The sequence below is a fragment of the Haliotis rubra genome, unplaced genomic scaffold, assembly GCF_003918875.1.
Source record: "Haliotis rubra isolate DU_JTF1 unplaced genomic scaffold, ASM391887v1 Scf182, whole genome shotgun sequence".
Taxonomy (NCBI): domain Eukaryota; kingdom Metazoa; phylum Mollusca; class Gastropoda; order Lepetellida; family Haliotidae; genus Haliotis; species Haliotis rubra.
Genome location: NW_025765803.1, coordinates 1588352 through 1611719, shown reverse-complemented (window position 1 = coordinate 1611719; position 23368 = coordinate 1588352). Strand labels below are relative to the sequence as shown.

General features: G+C 44.1%; 1 protein-coding gene across 1 annotated transcript; it reads right to left on the bottom strand.

Moving 5' to 3' along the window:
* Window positions 1–916: 916 nt before the first annotated feature.
* Window positions 917–23368, bottom strand: LOC124273619 (mucin-2-like). Its single transcript, XM_046708903.1, has 3 exons — window positions 23057–23368; window positions 3681–4101; window positions 917–1191 (listed from the first exon to the last, which is right to left on the bottom strand). Exons 1-3 carry the CDS (start codon window positions 23366–23368, stop codon window positions 917–919), a joined length of 1008 nt encoding a protein of 335 aa, XP_046564859.1.

Below are 23368 nucleotides of genomic sequence, written 5' to 3'. Positions count from 1 at the left end.
GATATGTATTTCCTAGTGAAAACGGCATGGTGATGATACAAGCGCACAGAGGATCTTTCACGAAAAACTGCTTCGGAATATAAACGGTTATCTGCAACACATTGCAGCTATAATAATACAACAGACCTAAACAGTTCAGCCTTCGTTAAACTTCTGCCCCTCATAGTAGACATGATTTTAATGCCAGTCTATTGTTGATGCAGCTGAGTCTGAGCTAGGAATCCTCTGGCCATTCCGAATGTCCAGTTAACAAGTAAAGAATTATCAATTATAAATCAACAATGCACTGTTTAAGATAATTGTTTACCGGATTATCTGTGCTTCTACGGCTCTCAAGAATCAATATGTTCCTCTGAATGCTAATGATTTCCCCAACCCGGAAGAAAGATAATGAAGCCATCCCTGTTGTCCATAACTGAAGCAGGGGTTGACGGTCCTTCAACAGCCCATGTCATGTGTCTCACTGACCAATACACGTTGACCAGGACATCACGTCAAATGCACAAAAAACCAACAACTCGTCCCCCTCCCCCTCCCCGAAAACCCTCCAAACTCGAACTGAACTGGATTCTTCCATTGCACGCGGAACGCCTGTTGTACCCCAAACAGTGGATGAGTATAGTTTTACAGCAATTGGAGTACACCAAAAAATGGGCTTCTAACATCATGTTCTTGTGGGGAATAGAGACCGAGTTAACTCAGTGACTTGCGAAAGCTGAAACACTCTATCCTATCGCCTCCTGCCCACCAAAGCACATCTTTCTTTTGTTTCTTTACAAATACCTTACCATATATGTTGTCATGGACATACGTCAACGACTTTGATAATTTCGAGATATTCTCCCATATAAAAACAAACACGTTGTAACGTTATTGCAACACGTGATGCATTTGACTCTGGGGCCTTTGTTTTACCTCACACAGAGATATCACACTGACGCAAACGTTCGAAATAGTCTCCCCTGGAATCTTTTCTCCATTCGCTGAGAGCATCATCCTTTACAAAGGACTGGAGGAAACACCATTGTTTTCCGTAATAGTATTCGTAACTCTTGCACGTGAACGGTGTATTCTGTACACAGTATTGTTGACACGTTGATACCGAGCTGACGCTGTAGATGCTTCTATTGTTGAGCAGCCAGACCACGTATCCTTGAATTCTTGTGAATGAACTTGAATACGTCGAGCAGTCTGCAACAGAGGTAGGGTAAGAGGTGAGGTGAGGTGATATTGTTTTTGACGTCGTGCTTGAGAATATTTCGTTCATATGACGACGTGTATGTGTATGTGCGGCTGCTTGTACTAGCCCAGACTTAAGCTGGTTCTATAGTGCTAGCCCACTGAAATACCATGCCGCAGTGAAGCATGAAAACCCCACTCAGACACATTATACTGACTCCGAGCCGGCCAGTCTTTGTTGCACCCACTAATGCCGAGCGCCAGGCAGGGACCAACTAGTACCATATTTTAACGTCTTTTGGTATGACGCGGTCGGGGATCGAACCCGTGACCTTCCGCTCTCCGGGCGGACGCTCTAACCACTACACCACGGAGGCGGTCAGGTAGGATAAGATGTACAATCATTACGATACGAGCGTGTACCTAGGGGTGATATGACGCAAGTAACTGTCCATTAGTATCATCATCATCAGTATTTTCACTTTTAAAGACACGATACGATACAACTGCGATTCCCATGAGCCACACAGTCTTCACTATCCTCCATGTGCATCAGAGCATCTTCCACCGTCCAATTAGTCAACACCTCTTCAACACACATACACCATCTGTCAGCCCACTCATGTATTCTCCCAGAAAGATAATCACCGCCTTAACATTGTGGGGATTCCGGGAATACGGGGCATCGGTTCACCATCCGACCAATGAGGAGGCAAGAAGTGACCTGGATAACTGTGTTTCATTGTTCCACGACAGTGTGGATAATTAATCTTGCGAATCGAAAACTCAGGTCAAACACAATTCATGTATCTTGAGCAACTACAATTGGGCCTAAACCTTCAGAAATAATATTTGAAGGGTTTTCTGTTGAATAAAATGCGTACCCGTGAAGGCCTGGGTCAGAATGAACCTTCAGTAACCAATGCTTGTCGTAAGAGGCGACTAACGGGATCGGGTGGTCAGGCTCGCTGACTTGGTTGACACATGTCATCGGAACCCAACTGCGCAGATCGATGCTCATGCTGTTGATCACCGGATTGTCTGGCCCAGACTCGATTATTTACAGACTGCCGCCATATAGCTGGAATAGTGCTGGGTGCGGCGGAAAACTAAACTCACTCGCTCACTCACTCACTAATAAAATGCGTTAATCAGAACAACATCAGTTCGTCTTATTTTACAAAACAGGAATATCGCGAGAAAGTGGACTGCTTCCAATGCTATGTATTTGTAAGAGGCTACTAACAGGATTGGTTGATGAGGTTCGCTAACTTGCCAAATGTCATCGTATCCCAGTTGCGTAGATCGATGCTCATGCTGTTGATCAATGGATTGTCTGGTCCAGTCTCGTCTATTTACAGACGGCCGCCATATAGCTGCAGTATTGCTGAATGCGGTCTTAGACTACAAACAAACCAAATCAATGTTCTTCTTCTGTGGTTGTTCAGCCGTGTTCTCCAGTATTTACTAAATGATAATTTTCATCTCCTTATTGTGCATATTACGCTTCATGTGTATGACAAGTTGTATTTAGTTGTGTCATTTTAAACGTGAATCTCCAAATGCAGCAACTTGCGACGATATGCCTTCCTCTGTCAAACACTAACACCTATCGAACGTAAACTATGTATATTCATTATCAGCGTCATTTATTTATATTGATAGCGATAGTAAATGAAATATGAATTCTATTTGAACATTTCCGATGTGGCGAATATTACTGACTTTACTTCGTTTCTTTACGATTGCGTATGTAGTGGACAGGATATTAATTAAAATAACGTGTAATACACATGTCATTTTCTGTTTAGTCTGCATATATCACATACGTGGCGAGGAGATTTATGATAAACATGAACGAATTGGGAACACATTACACCAATGTGATCGGAAATTTCAGACCCTGTGTATCATTGAAGATCACCTGACACGCATGAGTCTCCCAAGACCATTCGTAGGAACCCTTCCCACTCCTCGTGCAGCGCCTGACCAAGTTGAGCAAACGTAGGCCGCTTACGACGTTGACACCCACATATCCTTATCATTTCCCAGACGTCATCATTCAGGGAAAGTCAGGACTCATTGCTGACCATAGTATTCTATGGAATGTGTGCTGCTGAGTGTGAGCAATGACAATTTGAACACGGTGAGCACTGGCGTGGTCGTTCAAAAGACGGATTGTAGGCCAATACGCCTTCAGGTAGGACAAGAAAAGGCGCCATTATTTTGTCACTATATTCCTTTCAAGTGACCGTTTCTTGTGACCATCGACGTTCAGCGCAGTTTTGACGATGTGTCCTAAATGCTGGTAGTGTTCAATAGTCTGCTAGTCACTGTGAAGTACTGACCATATTTGCCACAGCACGTTTATTTCTACTATTCTACTATAGCTACTTCTTTTGAAAGTGCGAAGCCAATTTCACTATTTCTTTTGAAGAGTAACATTTGGGATTGGAAGTACTAAAAGTGTAATTATTTATACGTGATGTCCCTTTTCCTACCTCTAGTCGTCGTTGTTGTTGTAGTAGTTGTTGTTGGAGTCGTTGTCGTTGTCGTAGTTGTAGTTGTGGGAGTCGTCGTCGTCATCGTAGTTGTCGGAGTGGTTGTGCTTGGAGTCGTTGTTGTCGGAGTGGTTGTCGTCATCGTAGTTGTTGGAGTGGTTTTGGTGGAAGTCATTGCCGGAGTGGTTGTGGTCGGTGTTGTTGTTGGAGTTGTTGTTGTTGGAGTTGTTGTCATCGGAGCTGTTAGTGTAGTTGTTGGTGTCGTTGTCGGAATCGGCGTTGTAGGCATCGTAGTAGGAGTAGAATATTGAGTTGTTGTTGATACTTGATCTCCGGGAAGCAAGCATACGAAGTCTGCCGCTGACGTCACCGGAATACACACCTCACCAAACTTGCATGGGCTTAAGATGCAAGCGTGATTCTGAAAGATTGATTTAATTGGTCAATGTATAATCACGTGAATAACTTGTGTTTAACGCACCTTTGAATACTATTCTAAACTACTGGGCGAAAGAAAGTTATGAATAAGAAAACCAAACGCTGGTACAGGTTTGAAACTGAAGACATTCGCCAAACAACTCAGCTGTCCGAAAACTTCGTACGAATCGTGCATTTTTCAAAACGTGAAAAACGTAATTGTGCATGATTGTGGCATAAATACCGATGTTGGACAGAGCTAGCATACAATAACCAATAAAGCACCATGAATGTGCCAAGACTTATGCAAGCACAACGAGACAGGGCGATCGTATAGCCAACATGGGGGCTTCACAAGGTCTGCTTGCAAGAACCTTTAACTACAGCGAGGCCCCCATCAGCAAATTGATAAACCGCTACCAGCAAACAAGCCAGACCCAAGATTGCTCTTCTCTAGATTGGGAAAACCAAGAATCACGACATTGGCCGAAGACATCTGGGAGATTTACCTTACACCGCCAGAATATTTCGAGAATACCTGCACAATTAACGTCAAAGTATTGCCTTGGCCAGCGCGTTCTCCAGACATAAACCCCATTGAACATCTCTGGGATCATCTGGATCGTCAGCTGAGACAGCGTGTACCTCTATCGAACAGACAGAGACTTGACCAAACTACGATTTGATGCTATATCTTGACTCCAGTCTTATTATATGACTCTTTATGCACTTGAATTAAAATCTGATCTTGTCAGACCCATTTTGACAAATTGACTCTTTTTTAATTAATTGTGACAAATGCAAGACACGCATTACAATACATTTTCCTTCAAATTATTGTAAAATGACTTCTTATTATATGTCTTACATACGCCTTTGTTTCTATTTTTTTGTCAAGGGAACTTTCTTTTGCCCGGTGGTTTAGTTATATCACAATGTGTCAGCTTGATATTGACAAAATGACACACATGTGAAAAACTTTACATTCCGTGGTCTTCCATGAGAGCGTGTTGTAACTGACTCGCCTAGAAACAAAAATTATACTCAACCCGGGACCATAGGTTCTGGTGTGTAAGAGGTACCTGTAGACTTGGACACTTATGATATTCCAACCCGGGATCATAGGTTTCTGGTGTGTAAGAGGTACCTGTAGACTTGGACACTTATGATATTCCAACCCGGGATCATAGGTTTCTGGTGTGTAAGAGGTACCTTTAGACTTGGACACTTATGATATTCCAACCCGGGATCATAGGTTTCTGGTGTGTAAGAGGTACCTGTAGACTTGGACACTTATGATATTCCAACCCGGGATCATAGGTTCTGGTGTGTAAGAGGTACCTGTAGACTTGGACACTTATGATACTCCAACCCGGGATCATAGGTTCTGGTGTGTAAGAGGTACCTGTAGACTTGGACACTTATGATATTCCAACCCGGGATCATAGGTTCTGGTGTGTAAGAGGTACCTGTAGACTTGGACACTTATGATATTCCAACCCGGGATCATAGGTTTCTGGTGTGTAAGAGGTACCTTTAGACTTGGACATTTATGATATTCCAACCCGGGATCATAGGTTTCTGGTGTGTAAGAGGTACCTGTAGACTTGGACACTTATGATATTCCAACCCGGGATCATAGGTTCTGGTGTGTAAGAGGTACCTGTAGACTTGGACACTTATGATATTCCAACCCGGGATCATAGGTTTCTGGTGTGTAAGAGGTACCTGTAGACTTGGACACTTATGATATTCCAACCCGGGATCATAGGTTTCTGGTGTGTAAGAGGTACCTGTAGACTTGGACACTTATGATACTCCAACCCGGGATCATAGGTTCTGGTGTGTAAGAGGTACCTGTAGACTTGGACACTTATGATATTCCAACCCGGGATCATAGGTTCTGGTGTGTGAGAGGTACCTGTAGACTTGGCCACTTGTGTACCCCATAAATACCTAAAGGCATACGGTACATATGTATCCTTGAACATAACAGTTGAACCGTGAGAATTATTAACTCAGTCTCATCAAAAGAGGTGCGAGGTAACTATAAAATGTTCGTTCGTCGCGCTTTTGAAGCAATTATATTTTCATCTAATTTTAATTGTGTATTTACAAGAAGGCAAGATATTCTTAATGGAATCGCAAGTCACATTTGTAATATGTAGTATTGTAACCCTGTACTTTCAGACTGACGACATTTTGAGGACATGGTGAGGGAGAACATATTTGAGTACAAGGTTTGGGAAAGGTTATTTCTTAACATTGTTGCATGCTTTAAATAAAATCACAAGTGTAATATGGGTATCATTTCTACAGGTCATAAAAGAAAAGAATGCAACTTGGTGGAATATTTAAGTATTATTTTGGTATATACAAAACTCTCAGGTTATTTGGTGTAGGGCATATAAAGAAAAAGTCGATTTCATTCGCTATAGCTCTTTTTCACAACATACACATCAATTCATTTGTATGATTCCCTGTCTTTCTAAGTCACAGGTAAAATGGTGCTCTTTCACTTGATAGCACTAGTAGTATATATAATGATAGTCCGAGATCAAGTCCAACAAAAGCCTCTGCAAAGCCTTATTTCACAAATAAAGCTTTTGTCAGGCCCTTAGATCCCGCCCCAGTATATCTACTACTTTTGAGCCCCCAGTTAACTTCCCGGCCACACGTGGCAGTACTGTGCCGCTATGCCACGTTGACCTCGATGAAACAGTTTAATGTGAATCGCCTATGATCTCTTTTGTGTTTGTAATAAAGGCTTGTTGGGCTTTTTGTACTCCCTGTTCTATGTACAGTATAAACCTGATAAGTAAAATTTCAAGAGACTCGCCAAAATTGTTTACTTATCAGGTATTTTACTTATCCAAACTTATCAAAACCCGGAAATGACAGCAGAACAACAGACAACATTTGTAAGTAATATGACATGTTTTATTCCCTAACATTTCATTGCGTTAGGTTATACATTTATAATACAAAGTAATAAAAATCAAATTCATTGCGTTAAGTTATACATTTATAATACAAAGTAATAAAAATCAAACATAATGAAACAAAATATTTTAGTCTAACAGTCGAACATTTTACTCCACAAAAGATGTCATGAGGGATTGTCTCTGTGGTAGCATTCCTTAATTTTGTCCGAATTTCTGATCCAGTTGTACAAAGTAGCAGTGGGTATGTTGAATGTCTTTGCAACATCTGACTTTGACACACCATTTTCAATTTCTATAAGTGCAGCGAATTTGTCCTCAATAGACTTTGCCACAAGTTTGCGTTTACCTTTGACAGAACGATTTGATCTCGGTATCCCCCCCAGTCACGCTAGGTCCTTCGCGAGATTGCTCAGACATTTTGCCAGACTAGACTGACGATACATATTTTTTCCCTCTGTTTTATCCGATAGCATTTGTGTTAAATAAACAAGCATTTTTTCCAATTGATCTTATTCCAAAATCGCAGCGAGATTGTACTTGTCACGTGACCGTAATGGCGGCCTGCTTCATGTCATTCACAATGTAAACTGAATAAACTCACTGTCATTGCTGATTGGTGTAATCACTGATACTCGCAAGCTACCTAAAACAATGAACAACTTATCAGGGCTGGCTTCCAGTTGTCAGTGTATTGTTAACTGCATGACGACAGCGAGCTGTAAGTAGGATGTTTGTTTGACTGGAGACTGACACGTGCCCCTCATGTCGGATTATGTGGTGATCGCTAATTTAGTTATCCGGTCTCTTTTGTTAAGGAATTTACTTCCAGGGATCGTGAAAAAACCTTTAGTTAAGCGGTATTGTTTACTTATCCGAGTTTAGTTAACCGGACTCTAATAATGATAATTAATGAAGAAATTTGCCGGGACCAAAGAATAGTGTTTACTTATCCGGTATGTTTAGTTAAGCGGTCTTTACTTAAGCGGTTTCCACTGTACTTTATTTTCTCGTCCTCGCTGATAGCAGACTTACGAGACTTGGATCGAATCTCTTGTTTCATTTTGTTATATTTTGTGAGTTCAGAGAGGATTGAATGAAACTCCTCCTCTGAGATCTTACTGTCAGTGAGTGCCGTGGAAATACGCTCACTTACCGTGTTCAGCTTTGCTTCGGCCAGAACCCTGATTTCATCGTGTTTCAATGCCTTACGATGCAGTCTGCGGGATGCAAACTTAAGCACCAACCCTAACACCCTAACACCCCAGCTGTTATTTCAATGCCTAGAACTATAGGTTTGGCCACGATGGTAGCTAACAATCCAACACCTGCAGCCCCCAGTCCCATGCTGGTCGTCATAAGGGCAGTATCAGTCCCGTCCAAGGCATTGAAAGCTCCATGGTACTTCTTATATAGTGCTTTCCGAGTGTCACGGTCTTGTTCTAGTTGGCGTTTTACATCACATAACTGTCGCAAGAGGAACCCGTCTACGGTTTCCAGGGTCTTCGCTACTTCCTCTACGACTGGGTATAGCCCCATCCTGTGTGCATATAATATATCTTACCAGATATTTTTTAATTGGGCTTTTGTTGATAGTCGGTCAATGTATTTGAGGCTTATAAGGTTTAGATCCAGGTGTACGAAGATACTGGAAACGATAATAGGGGACTTTTGGGCTATACCAACCCCCGGCAGGTCTGTCAAATAGAGAAGTAATGTCCGTTGGGCCCCCAATTGTATGATGATACGGCAACGTATGGGGGTTGATGCGGTGTCATCCCAATATACTGACACCCCAGGTAAAAGGCGCAGGCCTGAATCCCTAATAGTACTACCCATTAGCATGACTTCTATCATGAGTGTGGAGCCTGATGCCATAACTATTAAGTTATCGGACTTCATCTCTGACTCCATGGGTGCAATTAGCAGGTTGCCCGGGTGTTGGAAGTTTGGGAAAACAAGCACCTCTCCATAACTCAGTATGAAAGATGTGAGGGTGTAGCCGGTGTTCTTAATTTCGGTGACATGCCCCTCTTTATTTAAAGAGATGTAAGGTGAGGTGAGAGAGACAATATGAAGCCGTTGGGGCGGGACTATGCCAAGTTTACAATCGATAAGAAGGGCACGTTGCGATTGAAGGCTCACCCGGGGGTCGATATCATTAAAAAGGACGGGAAGCCGTATGCTTTGTCAACACTCACCAGTCGACCTGGTGGGAGTCAACTGCTCCGTGATGAACTAGGCTTCATAGATTACGGGGGCGCACGGCCTAAGCTTCACCCGAAGGTCGTCCAACATCTGCAAGCAGCCAGGCCCGAAATCAGTAATACCGGGGACGTACCCCAACGTGCTAAAGAAACGTCGGACAGTCTCGACAAAATATTGGCCACGTACCATGCCCACCCCTTGCCGGGTCTCGAATTTACCCTGAGGGAACTGCGAGGCCTAGACGAAGCCTTGAAACATGTACGGGGAGAACTCGTGAACAACATGGGGAAAATGAACGAAGTCAACGAGCACATCGCTCGCGAGTAAATAAAACTCGACGAAACGGAGGATGATGATATGAAACGTCGTATCGAGGAGAGAATAAAAACACGGGAAGCCCTCCGATCACAGATCAGTCATGTACGGGAAACCATCGATCGAGTCCTAAATGAGGACACCACGTTGGCCAACAGGATCCGAATCCTCTTCTGAGAGCAAGGGATTACCATCGCCAGCATTCTGACTGCATTGGGCTTCATCATATCAACCCTGGTGGTGTCATTGACGCCTGCCGGCGGCAGTGGTGCACCAACACCACCAATCGGTGGGGGCGTCAAAGACTGGATAAAAAATCACCTGAAATCTCTCGGGGAGGCCCTGGCTAAACTGGCTAGTAAGGCCGCCGAAGCCCTTCACCGACGGCGACAAGTGGGTATTGTTACCCGATAAAGGGGACTGGTTTCTCAATATTAGGCTCTGCTCCCCTTACGTGTTCACGGATAACAAAGACAACTACCTAAACAAAGTTTTGAACAACGGAACCCTGCTCGTGGCTTACGTCCCGGCTCAGAGGCGTAGCGTAGTCATCAGCCCAGTCGCCAGTATGGCAGCCCACATGCTATCGAGTAAACCGGGAGTGCAAGACGTGACATTGCAGTTGGTGTATGAATTCGAAGGCGTGGTCAACGTCCTGGCGAGCCTACCGGAGAATGCCACTCTGATCATCAAAGTCTACCTAGGGGAACCATCGCGGGATGAAGTCGAAATCGTGAAGGGGATCAAACTCTGGTGGGGGACACGACACCAGTATCACGTTTGCACTGTTTACGTGTGGGTGTGTGTCGACTCCAAAACCAGTCTGCAGGGAGTCACCGTGATCGTGGAAGACACAGTATCACTAACCAAGATCCTCCTACCTGACAACATACACTTCATTGGAGTGAAGTGCACCCCTGAACTATCAGAAAAACAGTTGGAAAAATAATATATAGTACGGTATGTTTTTAGCCCCGGTGACGGTGGCGATTATCACGGCAAAGCATTGCCAATTTAAGGAGGGGAAAAATAATAATATTAGTATAGATGGATACTGCACAGGAGGAGACCCCACCCCAACCCCAACCCCAAATGGAGGTGAACCCTCCCGAGGTGAACCCTCCTACAGTCACCAGGCAGAAGAACCCTAAGAGAGTAGCTGCCGGTAAAAAAAGGTGGTGTAATCAACATAAAAGTATCACGTGGCACCCGGCTCCACTCTTGTTGATTGCAGGCGCAACTGCTGCTGTGGCTATCTTATGGTTATATACACGACCCCGGAGGAACCCCCGCAATTAGAGGTCAACCCACATATCATGTTATAAAATATATATTTTTATATCATATACATAATGTCTGAGGGGAAAACGTTCGTCAACGACGCATACCACGCCACCGTGGTCGTCGGTCTAGCCGTAGGGTATGCTCGGTTGACCAAAATGGTGCTTAAACAACCGACTATCAAGCTAGATTTCAACCTGCAGGATATGGGTATGCTCATAATGAACCTTGGTATGGCGATGGCCACCAAGGACATCCTAGTAAAACAAGGGATCCTACCATAAATATTATGAAGTAAACGTAATTATATATAGGATGGCTACGATCACCATGATGGTCGGCGGGGCGTTAGTAAATGCCCTGGCAATTTCAGGGAGTAATTTCCTCTTCTTGAAACTACGAGAGTCACACGCAGCTGAGATTCAGGCAGAGCGTAAGTGGCATGACCTGGCGGTGGAGAAATTACAAGCAGCGCAATCCGAGTACGCAAAAAAACGTGTCCAGAGGATCGATTACATTAACCAACAACTCAGGCGTGAGAACCATGCCGTTAAAACATTCCACGATGTCGACGACGCAGCGAGAGAATACTACCTACTAACAGGTAAACAGCTAGAACAACTCCATAAGCCAACACTCGCTCAGTACTACACACCATCCCCGGGGCAAATGGACCGGGAACTGGTCTTTATCGCGCTGGGTCTAGCAGCGACTGCGTTGGTTACAAAACAATTAGACTAAGTACTCATATGGGTATACCAAAGATGAGACCTGCTCCGTACCGATGCGAATACATACTTATGGGGAAGACAGAAGCCTGTGGTAGAAACTGCAGGACTGAGGGGTACTGTTGTTTCCACATGGGAAGCCCTAACTACACGTGTTCAGTGTGTGGTATCGTGGTGAAAGGGCACTACTGCCTATTCAAAGCTCACGGGGCGAACGTAGTCAGACATCATCTCATCTATGAGAATAAAAAGGACTACATAAAAGAACATAGGCGCCTCCTCAGGATAGCAGTGTAGTACCCCAATTAGAGACTGTGCACGCGCCTAGGTATAACTATGTTTGTGGAAACTGAGCCCAGGGAAAGTTGCCTGAGAAGCTGGCAGATGGATGTGGGGGAAAGTATAGATATCAGTGTCCTCAAACCCATGATTGTTAGCGAACTATATAAGGGGTGCTCGTTTACAATCATGGTGAAAGTAGGGTTTGATCTGCCGTGGGCTGGGCACACTTGGAATTACTTTGATAGTGGCCGAGTAGATGTGCATGGAGAGATAGATATACTTGTTGACGACTCGTTGCAAGTAATACAAAACACCCTACTATGCTGTGCATGTTCCGGGTGGGTCGAGGGTATAATCTATAAGGTCTATCTGGATATTTACTAAAGGATTTTATGGGCGCCTCACTATTTTTTATCAAGGTTGGAGGAGTTATCTCCCTTGCCGGCGTCCCCATTAGAGATTGATATACTTAGGTGTGCACGCAACTATGTCTACTACTCCGGGAGCTCAAGCAGATCGCCAGGCAACGGGTTGTGATTGGTTACTCTAGAAAGAGGAAACCAGCCTTGTTGCGGTTACAAGGCCTGCAAGCCCCTCCCACGGTAAAACAACTAAAACTCCGAGCAAAAGAGCTAGGGTTGACGGGTTATTCCAACCTGGGGAGAGCCGGGTTAGTCGCATTATTAAACGACCCCGTAGCAAAGCCTCCCACTGTAAAACAACTAAAAGTTCAGGCACGCGATTTGGGGTTAGCTGGTTATTCCCGTATGAGGAAACCACAGCTTGTAGAACTATTACGGCAGAATAGAGCTATTGACCTACAGTTCATACCCACTGAGCGCGCGCTGTAGGTAACTATTTGAGAGGCTGGCGCATGCATGTTGATAGGAACATAGACATCGCCGATATCAAGCCTCTAATCGCTGATAAAGTCAATCAGGAACTAAACAATCTGGGAAGTATAAAGTTTCAAATCACAGTGAAAATGTCACTCGATAAACAGGTGGGTGGAACCCCCACTGCTGGGGTCACTGAGTACGTTCAGCCTTTCTTCCGAGGTAAACAGGAGGTCGTGACTCATACAGAGACTATAGACGCATCAATCGATACCAATTTTCAGCAGATACGAGAATACCTAGAACAGAGTTCTTGGTATTGGGGTCTGGGTGGGTTGTTGATAAAATCGATAATGTCTATATAGACATAGCTAACTACGTGCCGTTCAGAGGCGGTTCATACCTAGACTTGCCTCCCTACTATAAGAAAAAACAGGCCATGGTCAACGTCAAGAATAGAGGAGATGATTGCCTGAGGGTAGCTATCAGGTCAGCCTTGTTTCCAGCTGACACTAAATCGAACAGGCTTTCTAGCTATCCCCAAGACGATGGGCTCAACTGGGATGGTATAGATGAACCCACCCCCCATATCCCAGATAACTAAAATAGAAAAACAGAATGATATAGCCATAAACGTCTTAGGGCACGAAGGCAACACAACAATAGTACACAGGGTCAGTCAGTTGGGGGAACCCCAACTGGGTCGCCGCGTTATCAATATATTCAAGATCCAACGAGGTGAATAGTATCACTACACGTGGATAAAACATCTCAGTCGGTTGTTGCACGACCAGTCGAAACACGTTGGGACAAAAAAGGCTTTTGTGTGCGATGCCTGCACGGTTTCAGCCGAGCTGATTTATTAGAATCCCACCGGGAGGATTGCCAAGGTGTGGGGCAGACGGCCATACGAGTCGACATGCCTAAGGAAGGTGCCAATATCCTAAAATTCGGCAACCACAAGAACCAAATGTCTGTGCCTTATGTCATCTACGCCGACTTTGAAGCCTTGGTCAAACCAGTTGAGGCTGCCGCGGTGGGGCTGTTTGGGGTACCCCAACCACACAGAAAACACAGGAGCATGAGGCTTGTGGATTTGGATACGTGGTCGTCCGATGTGATGGGGAAACGAAGGTCCGGTAGTGTATAGGGGTCCCGACGCGGCTGAAAAGTTTCTAAAGTGTTTGCAGGAGGAAGAAAAAACTATCAGGAATGCACTGTATACAGTCGCTCCCATGCGTATGACCCAAGCCGACCAGCTAGCTCACGCCTGTAGCACTAACTGCCACGTGTGTGACTCACCACTGAACGGTGATTCTGTGAGAGATCACTGCCACGTCGACGGTAAGTATAGAGGCGCCGCTCAAAACGCATCCAACCTCAAGCTTAGAATCACCCCCAAGGCAATAAACATCCCCGTGGTCTTCCACAACTTGAGAGGGTATGACTCTCACTTGATCATGCAGGCCATCGCGAAAGTCGACGGCAACCTGACGTGCATCCCCAACAACTTGGAGAGATACATCTCCTTCAGCTTGAATGGTCTGAGGTTCATCGACTCGGTTCAGTTCCTCCTGTCGTCACTCGACAGTCTGGTCAAGGCCAACGATACCTTCCCCATCACCGATCGATACACCGACGCCGAGACTCGACCCCTGCTGATGAGGAAGGGTGTGTACCCCTACGAGTACATGGATGGCTGGGCCAAGTTCGCCGAGACCTGACTACCCCCCATCAGAGAATTTTACAGCAATCTGACTGACTCGACAATATCCCAAGACGATTACTCGCACACGATTAACGTATTGAATAAACTGGGCTGTAAGAATCTGGGTGACTATCACGACCTGTACTTGAGGAAAGATGTACTGCTGCTAGCCGACGTGTTTGAGACGTTTAGGCGGACGTGTTTCAAGCAGTATCAACTCGACCCCGCATGGTATTACACCAGCCCAGGTCTGTCGTGGGATGCATTGTTGAAAAAGACCGGAGTTAAGTTGGAATTGCTCACCGATTACGACATGCACCTATTCATTGAGAAAGGCTTGCGAGGCGGGATTTCCATGGCAACCAAACGATACGCAAAAGCCAATAATTAATACGTGAAGGGCTACGACCCGAGCAAGCCAACCAATCATATTCTCTACCTCGACGCCAACAACCTGTACGGCTGGGCCATGAGCCAGTATCTACCCACAGGGGGATTCGAATGGGCATCGCACGAGGTCGATGTTATGAGCATCGCACCAGATTCGAACAAAGGTTATATCCTCGAGGTTGACTTGGAATACCCCAAGGCATTACACACATCACACAACAGCTACCCCCTGGCCCCCGAACGTATGAGGGTTAACCCAGACTGGATGTGTGAGTACCAACATAACTTGTTAGGTGGGCGGTTGACAGACGTTGAAAAACTCGTGCCCAACTTAATGAATAAGACCAAGTACATCGTTCACTATCGCAACCTACAGCTGTACCTATTGTTGGGTATGAGGCTGACCAAAATACACAGGGTACTCGTGTTCACCAGAGTCCCTGGATGGAGCCTTACATCAGAATGAACACAGACCTCCGAAAGCTTGCCACCAGTGACTTTGAGAAAAATCTCTACAAGCTCATGAACAACTCGGTGTTTGGTAAGACTATGGAGAACCTGAGGAAACGCGTGACCGTGAAGCTGGTTTGGTCGAATGAGGAAGACAAGCTCAGGAGACTGATAGCCAGTCCGGCATTCAACCGTAGCAAGATATCCACCGACGACCTGGTTGCCCTACATGAAGAAAAGCCACATCAAATTCAAACGGCCTGTTTACGTGGGGATGAGTATCCTCGATTTATCCAAACACCTGATGTACGACTTTTACTACAACGAACTGACAAAACAGTACGACGACAGGTGTGAAGTGTTGTACACTGATACGGATTCCCTGCTGATGGAGATTCGAACCGAGGACGTGTACGAGGACATGAAGAAACGCCTCGATTTGTATGACACCAGCGACTACCCCAAGGACCATGCCATACACAGCACGGTAAATAAAAAGGTCCTAGGTAAGATGAAGGACGAGTGTGCTGGCACACCCATAGCCGAGTATATAGGCTTGAGACCCAAGATGTACTCCATCCTGAAGGCCGACAATGGCGAGATCCGGAAGGCGAAGGGTGTTAAGAAGTACGTGGTGAAACAACACATCAAACACGCCAGATTCAAGGAAGCCCTGTTCAAGACCCGTACCTTAAGGCATAAAATGAAAACGCTTAGAAGTGATGGGCATAGGATATACGGACTGACTATAAACAAGACGTCTCTGTCGCCGATGGACACTAAACGTTGGATAGCTATTGATGGGATAAACACGTACGCGTATGGGCATGAGAAAATTGAACCAAGAACAGAGGTGTACATAAACACGATACCCTGCCGGGATGTCACGGAACCAGAGAAAGTTTGAGGCTATTTACTGCAGCCCGCGTGGGTACTCGAAAGGAGCTAGCGCCGTACATAAGCTGGCTAAAATGGCGCGAGTACACCCGGAGGAGGCCAAAGCGTGGCTTGAAAAACAAGCCCTGTGGCAGATCTATTTACTGGCACCACGCTACGTGCCTAGAAGGAAGTTCGGTATTGACATACCCAATAGCGTTCACCAGGCCGACCTCCTATTCCTACCCCACGATAAGAGGTACAAGTATGGCTTAACCATCGTGGATGTGGCCAGTCGCTACAAGGAAGCTGAACCCTTAACCGCGAAAGACTCGGCCCAGGTAGCCCGCGGAATCGAACGCATATACAAGCGCAGTCCGCTGACGTGGCCAACAGAGCTGCAAGTTGACCCCGGGCGGGAGTTCATTGGTGCCGTGTCACACCTGCTGGGCAAACACGATACCAAGGTCAGGCATGGCACGGCCGGAGCCCATCGCAGCCAAGCCATAGTTGAGAGATTCAATAGGACTTTGGCTGAGTGCTTATTCGGACATCAGTATGCGAGAGAGATGGCCAACCCGGGGAAACGATCGACTGAATGGGTAGCGCGGCTACCTCAGGTGGTGTCGGACATCAACCATGAAGCCACTCGTCTCACTGGCAAGAAACCAGCAGACGCTATCAAACTAAAATCAATAGTTGCTGAGTCTGCTGCTCCATTGCGTGGGAAGGAGAAACAGATACCAGATAGGGCCCTATTGAGGTACCTATACCAGCCCGGGGAACACGAGAGTGATAGCCGTAAGCGAGCCACTGACCCAATATGGTCAGTCAAAGCTTACAACATAGATAAAGTGGACATCAAAGCAGACGAGCCGAACTTGTACTACTTGAGAGATGGGCCAGGGAGAGGGTTTGTTAGAGAGGAATTATTGATCATACCGTACTGTACAATGTTACCTCCTGTCAACACGTTATAGTGCCACGTGCGGTACAGTAGTGCCAAGTGTGGTCGGGAAGTTAACTGGGGGCTCAAAAGTAGTAGATATACTGGGGCGGGATCTAAGGGCCTGACAAAAGCTTTATTTGTGAAATAAGGCTTTGCAGAGGCTTTTGTTGGACTTGATCTCGGACTATCATTATATATACTACTGCACTTTTAATGATCGTAAGACGAGCCTATTTTAGATGTATAAAGTTTGACGAAGGCCCTGTACATCAAAATAAATTATGGGTTAGGGCATCCTCCTGTTATTTACAAACACTATTTGTCATATTCTATGTGTTACAACTAAATGTGTGACAAATCGCATCTGGAACAAATGAGGGAGGGAAGGGGGAAATGATCGTCATAAGACCGTACCTCCCTACCTCATCCGACAAGCATACCTTACCTTGAGGTCGGAACCCACCGCAGGGACGTACAAGTCTCCCGTGGACATTATTACAGTGCATATATTTCTTCATACATTTTCATATTTTTCACAAATTATTCATAACAAAGAAAATTCGTATACGTGCAAGTCGCAGTGCATAGTGTGTCTTGTTTATAGCCCCGCATGTCAAGCGCAGTAGTAGGCAATTAGCAAACGCATCCACACCAACCTTAAACTAATTAATCAAAGATGAAGCTAGCGAGCTGTGTCGGCTCAAGCCTTTCTTCTCGGGTACATCCCTTGGTCAAGCACAGATAAGTAGTCCCATCCCAGCAGGAGCATGTCTACCACCAACTAAGTCGTAATCGAAAATCAACTTTTGTTGAACAAGATCGATAATACCATCATGCCATCCTCTTTGTCCTGTCGTAAAGGCCATGGTCAAGCGCTGACAGATATTTTGTTAAGCAGCTGGCGCAAGCTGACCGTGGCTACACCATAAAGAAAATCAAACCTTGTTAGGTAATCATCTTCTTACCACCTACCTCGTGTAGTAAACCTTGTCAGCATAGGGTAGATAACGCATATGGAAACTTCAACTTTATAGAAACTTGATAATGACAAACGAGTAGAGCTGTGGGGTATAAAATCCTGGGTTCTTCCACCTCAGGCACACTTGCTTGAATAAACCCTGGATCTCACAGCTCTGCCTCCTTTCTTGTTTCAAGGTAAGAAACATTTAAACTTTATTATTGTTTATGTTTCACTTGGTATTTCTTTGTAATTATCGTCTAGAAAATGTTAGAGTTAGGTTAGAAACATTCCTACAACATTGAAGCACTTTTTCATTGCAAATGCTAGTTCTAGATAACCGATTAGTTATTAGGCACTATCCAGGGATATTTATTTATGCACATTGCGTCGTGGGCTTCTCAAGATTATGTTTTTCATGTACAAACGAATATTTCTTTTCTATGTTGCGACACACATGTGTGTATTCCCACCTTTTGTCTTGTTTTATTCATTTGCGTGTTAGATCTGTATGTGCAGGTTAGATTCTCGTTCAGTGGCCTAGATTCTAGTAGCTTAGTCACAAAAACAGTTCCGAGAGTTTATACAATCATTTCCAGCAAAGACGAAGTTTTATGTATTTTACTATAGTCCGCCGATCAAATGATATTCGTGTAGATTTACCTCAGATACGCGCTCACATGATAGGTATAACAGCCAACATTTGTGTTTTGATATTTCACCAACACTATAAGAATTTGAATAATGATGTATTAAACGTTCCGTTCCGCGTGCAGTTGTATGACGGACAAAACAGTTTATACGCGAATCACATTACCGTAATCAGTAGAAAATGGTATTGTCTACTCTTCATATTACCAGAAAATATACATTCAAATCCGTGTAGTTTGCAATTACAGTCTTCGTTCCGTATTTGTTTAGCTCCGTAATTTAAGAAATTCGCGTAGCCAATAACAACAGCGCCGTCCTGGTACATTATTACATATTCATTTAACTAAGTTACTGTCTTGTTTTGTAAAGCACAAAAATGTAGCACTACAGCATTACATATATTCTAGGTCATGGCTTAACTCCGTTTATGTCGAAATTACACGTTGCCAATAGCAACATCACCGTCGAAATACATTTATCGTAGTCACCCAAATAATTCAGGATGGGACAAAGTAGTAGTACTCTAGCTAAACCTATATCGTCTGTCCCCGTAGTTACACATATTTATATCACTCTCTAGTTCCACTTACCGTATCTACCGAAATTATTGTATTGAGGAAATAAATGTTACAGTTAGAATGCGTACAGTCAATACCGGAGTTAAATGGTATATGTCAAATCTGAGCACTGCGCGCCGTTTGCCATATTTGCTCAAGGCATGTATGTTGATAACGGAAATTACTTACACAAGTCATAAATCGTTACCGTAGTTAATGCATTAAGCGCGACATACCGTAATAATAGTAAATTCCTACCATAGTCAATACACTAAGTGCAACATACCGTAATAGTCATAAATTCCTACCGTAGTTAACGCAATAGGCACTACATACCGTAATTGTCATAAATCGGTACCGTAGTTAACGCATTAGGCGCGACATATCGTAATAGTCATAAATCCGCACAACAGTTAATGGACTAGGCACTACATGCTGTAATTAAACTGTTGGGCGCTCCACTCAGTACTTGTTCTTTGCAATTGTTGTTGATGATTAATTTATCCGTCAGGTTATGTTATTTATCAGTACCGTAGTTACTCAAGAAAATGTTGTATTATTTGTATTATGTTTCTGTAAGCAGTTACCGTACATACCCTGTTGTACCACACATTGCTTATATTACCGGACTTAGATATAAACTGTATTAGGATATCATTGATTACTATTTCTATTATTGTATGTCATTATTATGTATGATGTATATTGAATTTCATGCAAGGACACTTGCTTGAATAAACCCTGGATCTCACAGCTCTGTCTCCTTTCTTGTTTCAAGGTTTCAAGGCTCGCTCCCTATAGCTAATTCCCCAAATCGAGGCCTGACAGCACCTTTAGCACACCTAGCGCTAAAGGTCGTCCTAACGGACAAAAAAGAATAGCTGTCTTAACATCATCAGAGGAGTCCCCGTACCGACGTCTTCCGAGTTCAGTTGACAATACTTTGTCTTCATGTTCCAATTTACAGACAAACATTTCGGAGAGTACAGGCAAACTTTGTGACAATGTTGCAGTGTCTTAAGTTTCAACAACTGATAACCATTTCCCGAGAGAATTTGTCGTATGAACCACCCAGATTCAGGATAGTGGTGGGGTTGATGCCGTTGCAGAAGGCGGCAAAACATTGGAACAGAATCACACTGGACGTTGTCAACTGAGGCGTTGGACTCCGCCAAAAGGGTATTTCTCTCCTCTCTTTTGTAAGATTAACTTCCAAACAATGGCCGTCACGAGTAACTAAATGTTGCTTGTGTATTTTAGGTCCCTTGCCACTGCATGAATAAAGACATTGACGGAAAGTCTTAAAACATTAAAGACCTCTGACCTTTAGGACCACCAGGTGAATGAGACTCACATATCCACTCACTGTCACGGATTCTAATTAAAGCAAACGCATTGCTGTCGTTGGGGATTTGTTTCATGGATGGATGATCGAAATATGTCTATACATGTACTCACACGCAAAAGCAACGCAAGTCGAGTATAAAGTATGCATGTAACTTTCAATTTTAAAAGACAAGAAATACCAACAGGGTCAGATGGACACAAAATTGAGTGAAGACATTTCATTGGCTGCAAAGACTGCATTCTCTTCCCACAGAGGTAACTCCTGTCACATCTTCCTACGTAACCTCTGTTCTAATACGGCCCTTTCGTGGTGTGAGCGTTCAAGACTCGTGATTGGAGGCAATCAGATTTAGTTGTGCAATCAGCGACGTTGTTTCAAAAGTGATCATTCGCAAGGCCTCGGTAATTTCCGTATGCTTCGAGAAAACTAAACCTCTTCCCCTGCGCGATGCGCAAACATTTCTTCTAGAAAGTGGCGTGGCGTCTCCATCGCCCTCGTTGACAACGGACAAGCTAGCCATTAAACGTCTTGTGTGTAACATCAACACAAGTCCCCGGCAGATGGGGGATATTTGTGGCCCCACATTTGCTTGTGTTAGTCAAGTTGAATCTAAGTCGATGTAACAAGTGTTCTGATTGGATAGAAAGAAGGGAGATAATTCGCTTTGCGATCTTTTGCCGCTAGGGGATTTTACGAGAACCGGGAAATATGGCCGTATATATAACAGAGGTTACGTAGGAAGATATGACAGGAGTAACCTCTGTGGGAAGAGAATGCAAAGACTGATGACATCATTAAGTTTTCGAACGGTAAAGGGTTGACAAGAACAGATCTCGCTGGTATGGTAATGTGCCGATCTTGTCGAGTGGTAGTTACCTTGGCACAATCGCTCCGAGGAAGGTCATCTGTGGTCTGTGTTGCGTTGTACTGATGCTGGAGACAGTGAAGTGTGCTTATGTTTACGTTGAAATGACAGGTAACATCTTGGACAGACTCTCCAGCTTCCAAACGTCCGATAGTTTGGTTTCTCTCAGTTGGAGTTAAGCATGGAATTGTTGAACAAGGAGTGATAGGCCCAATTTTTGTGTGCACATTCTTATACCCACAGATGGTGGTGACAATTCGTGCATGTTTGATTTCACGAGAAATGTGTGCATGATACCCACATGTTCATTGGTGTGGTGAGTTTTGGTGATTCCTTCTTTTCATGTGTTTTTACTCGGGCCTTCCAAAACGCAACAAAAATGATTGATAACATCATCAGCCTTCACTATATGCCAAAAGCGCATATCAATTTAGGGTTCCGAGTTTGTTTCCTATTTGGATAAACATGCGTTTCTTTTGCGTGTGAGTATATATAAGAACATATGAATGTTGAACAGTGACACATTCGTCTCAGCAAAAAGGGGCGGTGAGGTAGTAGTAAAACGTTCGTTCGTCACACCGAAGGCAATGAGTGATGCACCCATGGTTTCCCCAACCGTTGTATTGCAAGAATATGTTTTTAAAGTGGCGTAAAGCCCTACTCACTCACTTACCACTCACTTTAATTCTACAAGTACTTTAAAAATGACATCAAAAGCAAGCATTTCTACATGAAACATATTTATCATCTTCAATCTCAGTTCAGTTTAAGTCTTATGTTACTAGTGTCTACTGTAACAAAAATCGGGTAAAGCCAAAGGTGGACATATCTCACTAAATAGAGGATATTATATGAGTGCACATGTCATACTATGTTTACGACACGAGTGCTTAAATGTTGGTATTTCCCGAGCGAGAGCGAGGGATATACCGATATTTTGGCACGAGTGTCGTAAACATAGTATGATATGGGCACGAATATAATATTCTGTTTATTACCGAAGTCGTCAAATTGAGGAAAATAAATCCAAATCTACTTTCAAACACAGGCTGGCTACCCGCCGTCGCCGCATGTAGAAAGCAACGTCACAGGAGAAACGTGACGTCACAGCCTTGTTCATGACGTCACGTCACCATGACAAAGTGATATTTTGCCCTAGGGCATCGTATGGAAAATATGAACCCCGATATGTTTGCCCTCTTAGGTAATAAATCGAAAATATATTCGCGTCCACATCTACCTCTTACATGTACTCTTCTTATAAGCGGTACAATGTGTGAAGCAGAATTGCTGTAGCCTGCTCAAATAGTAATCAAATATTGCTAAATGCACAAAACCATATTCAGTCACTACAGACAACAACGACAAAAAGAAACCTGAAATCATTAACAATGTATCGTTGTCTTGAAACAAAAGAAAACCAAACGAGCAAATGATTTTGAAAACCCTGTGCTGATTTATACAGTTTATGACTTTACAAACACCATATGTTGTAGCCTCTGCGTTACAACTGAGTGTGTGTCAATCGAACTAGAGGGAAGAGAGAGGGAACTGATGCTTGAAACAGCTATCATGAGATCGAGCCTACCCACCTCATCCAACAAGCAAACCTTACCTTGATGTTGGAACTCAGCGCAGGGACGTACACGTCTCCCGTGGACATCATCAGAGTTCCAGTACCGGAGTCTTCCGAGTTCAGTTGACAATACTTTGTCTTTATGTTCCAATTTACAGACAAACACTTCGGTGAGTACAGACAAATTCTGTGACAATGTTCCAGTGTTTTAACTTTCAACAACTCATAACCATGTCCCTGGAGAATTTTGTCGTATGAACCACCTAGATTCAGGATAGTAGTGGGGTTCATGCCGTAACAGAAGACGACAATAAATTGGAAAAGAATCACGCTGGATGTTGTCAGCGCCAT